Source organism: Mus caroli, chromosome 13 (genome assembly GCF_900094665.2).
Source record: "Mus caroli chromosome 13, CAROLI_EIJ_v1.1, whole genome shotgun sequence".
In the NCBI taxonomy this organism is placed as follows: domain Eukaryota; kingdom Metazoa; phylum Chordata; class Mammalia; order Rodentia; family Muridae; genus Mus; species Mus caroli.
This window is the reverse complement of record NC_034582.1, coordinates 17,392,284-17,402,792: the sequence shown is the minus strand read 5'-3', so window position 1 is coordinate 17,402,792 and position 10,509 is coordinate 17,392,284. Positions and strand designations below refer to the sequence as shown.

The following is a 10,509-nucleotide window of genomic DNA, read 5'->3' as shown; positions in this document are numbered from 1 at the left end:
GAAATGCTAGGATTCCATTCCTCTGTGACCTTAAGATACACATTGTCATTTATTTCCCTTAAAATTTAAGAGGGTATGTGNAGGGTGTGTAGTTTTGCTATGTCGCATCAGCTGTCCTAGATGCCACCTTATAGTCCAAGTCTTGGCCTGGTAATTGATCTGCCTGGACATTACCAGCACTTTCCACCTCACAACACTTATATATCCAATCATTAAGTCAGTTAAGCTTTTAATAATTCACATTAACAAATGAGACTAATACAAAACCACCTAAGGCTAGTTCAGGGTTTCTAGAAAGGTGGAAAGCATATTCTTACCGACTTCCCATTCCACCATCCTTATCATGTGACTTGTAGCTTCTCATTAGCACTGGNAAAAATGCTTCAGGAAACACTTTTGTCAGGAATCAGTATTTATTACCCCTCAAAGCCAGATAAGGAGAAAAGGATAGGGTAGGTGGAGGTGAAGACATCACCCTTTTCTGGGGTTGGTCTGCACAGCAGAGTGGAATGACAGTGAGACAAGTGACATCTTCATAACACAGCAGATTTTGTCACTAACTGATTGATGTTGCCAGATTCCAAACCTGCTTGGACACTATTGACAATGTGTGACAATTCTAACCATGTTAGATCTTAAATAATTACCATGAGAAGTTCTTGAGAACGGGCTCTCTCAAATGATGCATTGCAGATCTGATCAATCACAGGCTCCAGGACAGAGTCTCATGGGTATACTGATGATTAAATACCTCACTAACAGACTGTTAACACTGGAGCTCCCCCCTGACACCACCACCCCGACACACACGCAAAATGTGTCAGTCAAAGTGGCTGACACTGGACATTTGGTGTTAACTAAGCCACTTTGCCCATACCAGGCTCCTTTTTCCTGATGCTATACAGGAGCACACGGCTGAGCTGTGGGCTAGGAGACCTGGGCATGAAGGACACACTGGAGATCGTCTTGGTGATGGCCAAGGACTGCCTTGCCAAGTGGAAGGACATTGGTGGTGCTGAGAACTCACAGCCTGGGGCAGTTAATTCTCCAGTGTCTTGCTTGTCCATAGTTTGGGCAGGGTCCTGGCAGCAGGCAAGGCATGGGGCACTTCTTTAACAGCAGTTAGAGTTAATTAGGCAAAGTCACTTATACCCCATAGTCTTCTTGGAGGAGTCCTTAAGAATGTGACTAGGATTCTAGCAATATTGTCTATCCTGGGAAGCTTTTTTAATTGAACATTTGAAATGTCCTATTCAACAGTTCTCTGAGTAGTTGGGAGGCCATTGTTTCATTTATTTATTTACATCTGATTTTATTAAGTATTCCTGTTTTTAAACAAATGTTATTTGGCTTTAGGCTTAAACTTGAAAACATGCACAGAAGGTCAAATAAAGGTTGTCCTTGAAATATGTTACATTTATACTTAACATAAATCCAAGCATAATTTGGAGCACATTTAAAAATTTGATTACTTATAAGGTGATTGAACTTAACTTGAATATCCTAATTACTTGTCATACTTATAACAAGCAGCTTTAATAAGATCAGGATTTTATAGTTTTATCACTATTAATTTTAACCTTGAAATTTCAAAAATACTTTGAATTGAATTTTATTGGTATCAAAATAAAACTTTAAATAATAAATGTAGCCCAAAGAGAGACTGAAAACTTTATAAAACCATACACATAGTACGTAGAGTGATAGGGAACCTTATTTTTTTTTTTTTATCTTTTCATAGTGCACCATTTTAGAATATCATGGTTCTTCTTGTCTAACTAATTAAGTTTTCCCTCTGTGCTTGAATTTGGACATAGGGCTTTATGCTAGACAAGTGCTGTACCTCTGACACTTTGATCCAATTCTTTGACCAATATCTCCCAAAACTGCTGAGCCCCCCGCCTAGAGGTCCCAGTAGGCATAAGTGTTTCTCTATCCTGATGACTTATATAGTAGAGAGTTAACACCCATAAAATTGTTCTCTTGACTTCTATACAGGGATTATGGCACATGTATGCACTGATTGAATGAATAAATTTTAAAATTTTATATATGTGAATACACAGTCACTGTCACACCAGAAGAGGGCATCGGATCCCATTTCAGATGGTTGTGAGCCACTATGTGGTTGCTGGGGATTAGACTCAGGACCTCTGGAAGACCAGTCAGTGCTTTTAACTGCTGAGCCATCTCGCCAGTCCACAATAAATTTTTTGAAGACAGAAAACAGAGGAACAAGTTAAAGGAACATATTAAAGTCTTGGTCCTATTGTTCTATCTTCTTCAGAATTTGAACCCTTCAAATCAATGGCCTCTTTTTTTCTAGTGATTAATTTGTAAAGAGTCTACTAGCTAACATTTTTGCTGTATGCTTATTATGTAGTTGAGCATGAACTTGCTAATTTAATCTTCATTATCATCTTTTAACATTCATAAGAGGCAGGAAGTATTAATTACCCAAAAAGCACAAAGCTAATGATTCAGAAAGCCAGAACTTATACCCAAGTAGTTCAATTTCAGATTTCTATGTTCTGGTACTTAATTGTACTAGAAAAGGTAGCCTATAATCTATGTATTTGAAAGACATTGATTATGTCAGCAGTGATAGGGGTGCTAGATGAAACAAAATATTTTCTTATTTGGGATAGTGAAACTGTCCTAACAGTTAATTGTAGACTGTCTTTCTCATGCTTATATGTGCCTATATACATGTTCACTCCTTGCTGGCATTATGCCTCTCATCATCATTAGAATATATTTAGATAAGGATATCAGAATGATTTAGAGTTCTGGACTTAGAAAAGACTGGGTTTCAAATGAAACTTTTTCTGGGTATTTGATCTCAGTATTTCTCAGTCTGAATGTTTTAACATTATCTAAGAAAAGACTTGTTTTGAGTTTTAACCAAAATAACGTATATATTTAGGAATAGAAGTACTCAGGAAATAGCCTCTTCTACCCCCTTTGCTCTACCTTTGTTTCAATTTTCTCTTATCTTTCTTCTCTTTCTTACACTCTACCATGCAACTTATCTTTTCCTTAACTATTGACAGGCACTTAGGTTGAATCCATGTAAACAGTGAATGCTTCTGTGACTAAACATAGAAGTGCAAGTGTCTCTAACGTTCTGATTTCATTTCCTTTGCATGGCTATCCTAGTGGGATTATTGGATCTTAAAGACTACACCTACCTTAAATGTAGTTAATGACTCTTAGAAATAGTACATATCTACAAAACTATACCCAAATGTTTACAGCAATCCACAAACATGTACATGATCCTGGCCAGCTACCTCCTCAACAGAATTTCCTCTCCTGAAAGACCAACCCTTGTTCTTCCCTACCTCTTACAGGTTTCACATACTATTCTGTCAATAGGACCACTGACACTAACATTTCTGCATCTCTGAGATCTTCAACACAGTCATCAAAATACAATTGATCCAGGTATATTGACATCCATCTCAAATAACAGCCGTTGCAAAGTAAGGAGCAAGAAGACCAGGAGTTCAAGGCCAGTATCTGCCTTAAATATTTATGCCTTAAATGTTTGAGAACAATAAGGGTTATACTACACTATGTCTCAAAAACAAAAAGGAAAAAGGAAACCTTCAATAGCTAAAAATGTTTATTTTTATTTTTACTTATGTGTATGTGTCTGTATACATGAGTGCAGGTACCCAAAAAGACCAGAGGTATCAGATCTCCTGGGACCTGGAGTTATAAGCCACTGCGAACCATTGACATACTAGGAATCAAACATAGGTCCTTTTCAAGATCAGTATGTGCTATTTACTGCTCATCTATCTCTTCAGATTCCTCATTATTTTTAAAAATAAAGTTAGAGAGGTAAAAAGAACTAGCTATTAAACTTCTGTTTACCTAGTTTCTCTCAAGCATAATTCTTACAGTTTGTTTTTAATTCTTGCAAATGATGGGGAGAAAATTTAATTGATAATGTTACTACATTCTATTATCTTCCCACTTTATTAAATTTAAATGCCCTTCATTCTGTATCAATACATTGTGAGCTCATTCATTACTTTATAAATGCCATACCAAAATCTTTAAAGCTTTTTAAATTACATCTATTTTTGGAGGGGACATGCATTGCCATGGCACACGTAGAATTCAGAGGACAGCTTAAAGGAGTCGATCTTCTTCTACCACAAGAGTCCTTGGAATCAAGCTCAAGTTGTCAGGCTTAGTAGTGTCTTCCTAATGAGCTACTTCACCAATCCTAAATGCCATAAAATTCTTTTGTAAATGTGGATATTTGGGGATATGTTTTGTTTTGTATTTTTATCTTGATTTTGGTTCTGAAAATTGACATGGGCCTTGCCCATAGAGAAAGTCACACTGGCATTGAGGTATACCCTCAGCCCTGGGATATTTTCAAGTAGCTAACAAATGCATATCTTGTTTGCTATCTAGGTACTGTGCTTGGAATGATATATACCATTTTTTAATTGCATCTCATCAGTAAATGTGTGTATCTGAAGGATTAGTCATAGAAATGGTCTGAGTCAACAGGAGTTATGCAGATGCTGCCACATTGCTTTGCTGACCTTCACTGCCTGAAGCTCAGTGGAGAAATCTGTCATGGGAAGAGTTCCATGCCTTCAGGATGGACAGAGGTCACACTGAATGTTCAGGATGAGGTGCCAGAAAATGAGAAGCTCCCTGGGTCTCTCTAGCTTCCCAGGATCTTTGTGTCGAGTGGAGGCTGCCTGTTACCAGCTGTGCTGTGTGAACCTACCTTTGCCTGCTTAAGCCTTTCTTACTCCACTAAAATGTATATATACAAGGCCTAGAAAATACGAATAGCCATTTCAAACTTCCTTTTCAGAAGAGATCAAAGTAACACGGCTTTTGGAACATTAATGAGCATGGCAACATTCAGCCAGAAGTCCATCCCTATGAATCAGCATAAATGGGCTAAGAACTGCATAACCAATGGTCAGAAATTCTTGAAAATGCATAGTTAAGGAGTCATTATTCAAGGAGGAAGATAAATACAAAGAAACAACACAATCTGTCCAATAAAAGAAAACAAAACAGAGCATCAGAAGGAGGACACTCTGGGCAGCTCTCAGCTCAGGGGGAGTTCTGTAGAGAAGCTTGGAGTTCTGAAGGTAGAGGACATGCTGGTGGTGCTTGTGGAGAAGAAATACCATGTAGCCACTGGCGCCTCCCATGGCACCCTGAAACACTGCATCTCTCAGGACCATGAGGATGAGAAAAATGTTGTTTCTTTTCTGACTTTCTTTTTTGAAATAACAATATTCACTAATCTGCCTCAGTTGTAAGGTGTCTGTAGCTGTGTCTCTGATGGAAAGGAGGAGGTTCATGCTGGTCAACATATTTAGAATCCATAGGAAGAACAGAGAGAGAAGCACATGCCATTTAGACCTTAGTCTGAGCCTCCCCCACCAGGAGACTCTGGGGCTCATGATGACTGCTTGGACCACTGTGAGGAGACTGCTGGTGCAGATGGACAGGCCCCGGGCCATCCTTTCTAGATAAACAATAACGTGACAGCCTACATCACCTAGAAAGTGTCTCAACCCTAAAGCTGCAATTGTCACTGGCATTACCTTGGAAAAAAGCAATGTAATATTTGTCAAAGCCAAGTGGATAAGAATAAGGTGTATAGACTTCTTTCCAGACCCCATAAAAGTACATATATAATTCACAAAAATGGAAATATTTGCCACAGTGCCAAGTCCAGTTAGAAGAAGGAATACAGTTATTTCACTAATATTCAAAACTATTTTTAACTTCATGGGTAGAAAATTTGGGATCTTGTAAGTAGACTTTGAGGAAAGTAACTGATTTGATGAGTATCAGTAAAACACATTTTACATCATATTTTATTTCTGGTATATGAAAGATAGCCTAGACATATGCAATGAAATAGGTTTTCTTTTCTTTTCAAAGAATTCTATTTTTTTCTTTTTAAATGATTATGGCAAAGACCTGTTTCATGTCCTTTCTCTAGTTACTATATCTTTGATTCATATATATTTATACTTGAGAGGTGTTCTTTTAAAGTCAAACTATTCTGCTGATTTTACTGCTTACAAAGTTCCTGAGGGTCATCATACACCTTAACACCAAGCCCACCTGCACAGTGCTTCACTCTTGGTGCAGCTGATAACATTGAAGTAAAGACTCCGGGGTGAGCTTATGATCCAAACAAATCAGGTACGCTGACTGGATGCAGCCCGACTGTGCACTGGAGCAGTCAAGAAGGGTTCAGGAGAGGGCTGCCTTCCCATGGAGTGACGTCATGGCCTCTGAGAGAACATGAAATAGATCTGAATGAGCTGCTGATGATCAAGAGGAGAAGGAAGTCTTCCTGGGAGTTAGGTGATGCCATAGGATAAATGCAGTTATGAGGTTGGAATCTCTAGTAATGCCTACCTAAGTGCATTGGGGCTCTGAGCCAATGCACTTCACCGTCATACCAGTTGTGGCACTGCAGTTGCCATGTCACCATATTCCCATTGTCATGGCAGCTAGATTTACACAGGTCTGCTCTCTCCGTCTGTTAATACAGTAAGTGTGCTTTGATTTCTGACAGTCCCAGGTCCTCCCACATCCAGGCAGGCCCTCCCACCTCAGTTAAAAACCCACTGGAATCTCTCACTGAAGCACCCAGAGACGTGTGTCTTAGATTCCATGAATCTAAGACAGTCAGGCTGACAATGAAAATTAACCCTCACACAATTCCCCAGAACCAAAGCAATCAGGACTGGTTCATGCTGTGTGTACTTGGGATGCTTTGCCGTGTGTGTGTGTGTGTGTGTGTGTGTGTGTGTGTGTGTCTGTGTACTTGTTAGTTTGTTTTCAAACAGGGTCTCCTGTAATGGAGGAAAAGAAGGAACACAAGCAAAGACCACCCCTCCCCTCCTGAGCTCCCCAAAGGCACTGTAAGTGGGGAAGCCTGGTGCTTTCTTTCCAGCCTGTGGTACATACCTTTGGAGATCAGGCTCAGCAAGCCCTAGCTTACAAACCAAACCAGCAAATGTGCTTCTGAGGGAGGAACAGCAAAGAGTGTTCAGGTGTGCTCACTGCAGCAGCTGCAGCAAAAGCGATGGTCTGGGTTACCCTCAGGCCAGGTGAGCCCTGCAGGGCTGTATTTGAAGCTTCTGGGTGTGTAGAATTCTTGTTTTCAGTTCTCGGTGTAGAGGAGAAGGAAGCCCTGTGCAGAAAATTAGTCCCTGAGGTGTAACTCTCTCCCTCCACAATTACTACAGACTTTTATTTTAGAGGGTGTTTCAGACTTAATTAAAAATTAATTACTTATGTAACCGACTGTATAAATAACCCTTGAAGGAATAGTCTTAAATTTAATTAACAGAAGGGTATTCAGTTAAGATAGGAACAGCAGCCAGATTCTGTGTCCTCTTACCCTTCACTAAGCTCCAAAGCAGGTTCCAAAGGGAACCTGCTTTATAGGCACAGAAAAAGCAATATCCTGCTCTTTCCTTTGATCTATCGAGGCCCATGATGGTTCAAAGTCTTCCAAAGTGACTGTTTCCCATGTTTTTCATTAAACATTACCTGGTATCCCAGTGCCTGTGTCCAGTTCCCACCTCTATGGGTCTCACTCATGAACACTGTGCAAGTGACTTATGTGACAGACCCCATACCAACAAGGATTCTTCCCTGCTAGGGAGGGTAAAGGTCAGGAGGACCTCAGAAGTCATTGCTATTAAAGTCACTCAAGCCTTCTTCACCAATGGCAACATGCTCTGCATTGACTGCCCAGGTTTGTGTTATTGTCCTCTCCATCATCTGGAGCTTCAGTGTCATTTGTAGAAGAACTGCCTAAAGCATGCTGAGATTTCCTTTCCAAAAAAGGCCCTCCCTCAACCCATCATACAAATCCAGGAGTGTATGTAGCTGTCTATGGAGACGTCTTGCAAGTGTTTGATCTCCTTTGTGTTTGTTATTTATTTATTTTCAAAGATTTATTTTTATTTCATGTGTATGAGTGTTTTCCTTTATATATCTCTGTTCACCACATGTATGCCTGGTACCCAAAGAAGTCAGAATACAATATTGGATTCCCAGTACCTGAGATACACATAATTGTGAGTCTCAATATGTGCATTGGTTTTTTGTGCATACCTTATTTATTAGATATTTTCTTTATATACATTTCAAATGCTATCCCGAAAGTTCCCTATACCCTCCCTCCGCCCTGCTCCCCCACCCGCCCACTCCTGCTTCTTGGCCATGGCAATCCCCTGTATTGGGGCATATAAAGTTTGCAATACCAAGGGGCCTCTTTTCCCAGTGATGGCCGACTAGGCCATCTTCTGCTACATATGCAACTAGAGATACAAGCTCTGGGGGTACTAGTTAGTTCATATTGTTGTTCTACCTGTAGGGTTGTGGACCCCTTCAGCTCCTTGGGTGCTTTCTCTAGCTTCTCCATTGGGGGCCCTGTGTTCCATCTTATAGATGACTGTGAGCATCCACTTCTGTATTTGCCAGGCACTGGCATAGCCTCATACAAGACAGCTATAACAGGGTCCCTTCAGCAAAATCTTTCTGGCATTGTGCAATGGTGTCTGAGTTTGGTGGCCAATTATGGGATGGATCCCTGGGTGGGGTAGTCTCTGGATAGTCCATCCTTTTGTCTTAGCTCCAAACTTTGTCTCTGTAACTCCTTACATGGGTATTTTGCTCCCTCTTCTAAGGAGGAATGATGTATGCACCCATTGGTCTTCCCTCTCCTTGATTTTCTTGTGTTTTGCAAATTGTATCCTGGGTGTTCAAGAAGCTAGACTCCAGAAATTCAAATAACCCCATTAAAAAATGGGGCTCAGAGCTAAACAAAGAATTCTCAACTGAGGAATATGGAATGGCTGAGAAGCACCTGAAAAAATGTTCAACATCCTTAATGATCAGGGAAATGCAAATCAAAACAACCCTGAGATTCCACCTCACACCAGTCAGAATGGCTAAGATCAAAAATTCAGGTGACAGTGTAAGACCCCCGAAACTGGGGAGACCTCCACTCAATTCCTGGGATGAGCTGGCAGGCACCCCATTAACTCAAGAGAAAACCATACCTGATGCAAACTGCAAGAGGCTTTATTGTCAGCTATCTGAGGACGAACTCCTTTCACTGCGCAGGGCAGGGGAGTTCGACCAGGGGCTTTTAAAGGAAAAAGTGGGGAATTGGGAGGAGTTGAGAGGAGTTTGGCTACAGCTCTTCTCTGGCGGGTGTCCTTGGTAAAATTACAAGGCATGAGGATTGGGGAGTGAGTTGTAGCTCTTCTTTGTGGAGTTTATCTCCGTATAGATAAACATAGAACACCCAAGATTCAATATGTGTATTGAGACTCAAATTCTTCCCTCTAAAAGAGCAGCAAGTGGTTTTAAACACTGAGAAATCTCTTCAGTCTCAAACATTTAGTAGGATATTTCATCCATATAATTGTGCTTAGTCTGGCTTTAGATCAGTCATATTTGAACATGATATGTATTTTTTACTGTGCTTTTTTATATGTAATCATAGACATCGTGGGTAGCGAATTCTTTTTCATACTGAATAGAATACTTATTAGAGCAATCTGGAACAGAAGAAATGGTCAATGTAAACATCTGATGCTACTTTTATATTTAGAAGAGTTTCATATGTCAGAATGGAATACAACCTCAGTTTTACTGTAATTGCTTCATATCAAGCTGTGAGAATCCTCATTTGAATTTCCAAAGAGTTCTATTCTCTTAATGGCTAGCCATAGGAAACTATTCAAGTATGAATGTTCAATGTCCTAAATGGGGAAGTGCAAATCAAAATGACCCTGAAATTCCATCTTACACTGAACAGAAAGGATAAGATAGAAAACTCAAGTGATAGCACATGCTAACCAGGATGTGGAGCAAGAGGAACACTCCTCCATTGCTGGGGGAAGTGCAAACTTGTACAGCCACTTTGAAAATCAATTTGGTATTTTCTAAGAAAACTGGGAATAGCTCTACCCCAAGACCCAGCAATACCACTCTGGGTATATATACAAAAGATGTCCCACTACTCCACAGGAAAACTTACTGAATTATGTATTCATAGCAGTTTTATTTGTAATAGGTTGTCCCGAGCTATCATTCTCGCCGGCAAGAACACACTTGGACAACCTGATTCTTCTGTGGCAAGCTTTATTGCTTCTTAAGAAGGGAAGACCCAGACCCCGGAAAATGGTGCTGCTTATATAGCCCTCAGCGTGGCATTTCAGCACCTGATGTGGCGTGTCAGCTCCTGATTTGTTGCTTGCCCATCACCTCATTACTACGCCCCGAGGTGGGCAGTGACTAGGCATGAGTTCACTCTCGCACTTGCGCACAAGGCTTGTTTACTAGTTAGGCACAGCAGAAGCCAGCACCATCTTATAATGGCGATTGCTCACGGCATGGCTCTCCACATCTCCCCTTTTTGTTTTATTAAAATGAGGCTGGACTAGGTCTGTGTAACTATGTCCATCCACTGTG

At 40.4% G+C, this 10,509-nt stretch overlaps 1 protein-coding gene across 1 annotated transcript; it reads right to left on the bottom strand.

Annotated features, from left to right (window-relative positions):
• Positions 1–4,880: 4,880 nt before the first annotated feature.
• On the bottom strand, positions 4,881–5,798 carry LOC110308355 (putative vomeronasal receptor-like protein 4). Its single transcript, XM_021180823.1, has one exon. The coding sequence runs from the start codon at positions 5,784–5,786 to the stop codon at positions 4,881–4,883; it is 906 nt and encodes a 301-aa protein (XP_021036482.1). The 5' UTR covers positions 5,787–5,798.
• Positions 5,799–10,509: the final 4,711 nt, after the last annotated feature.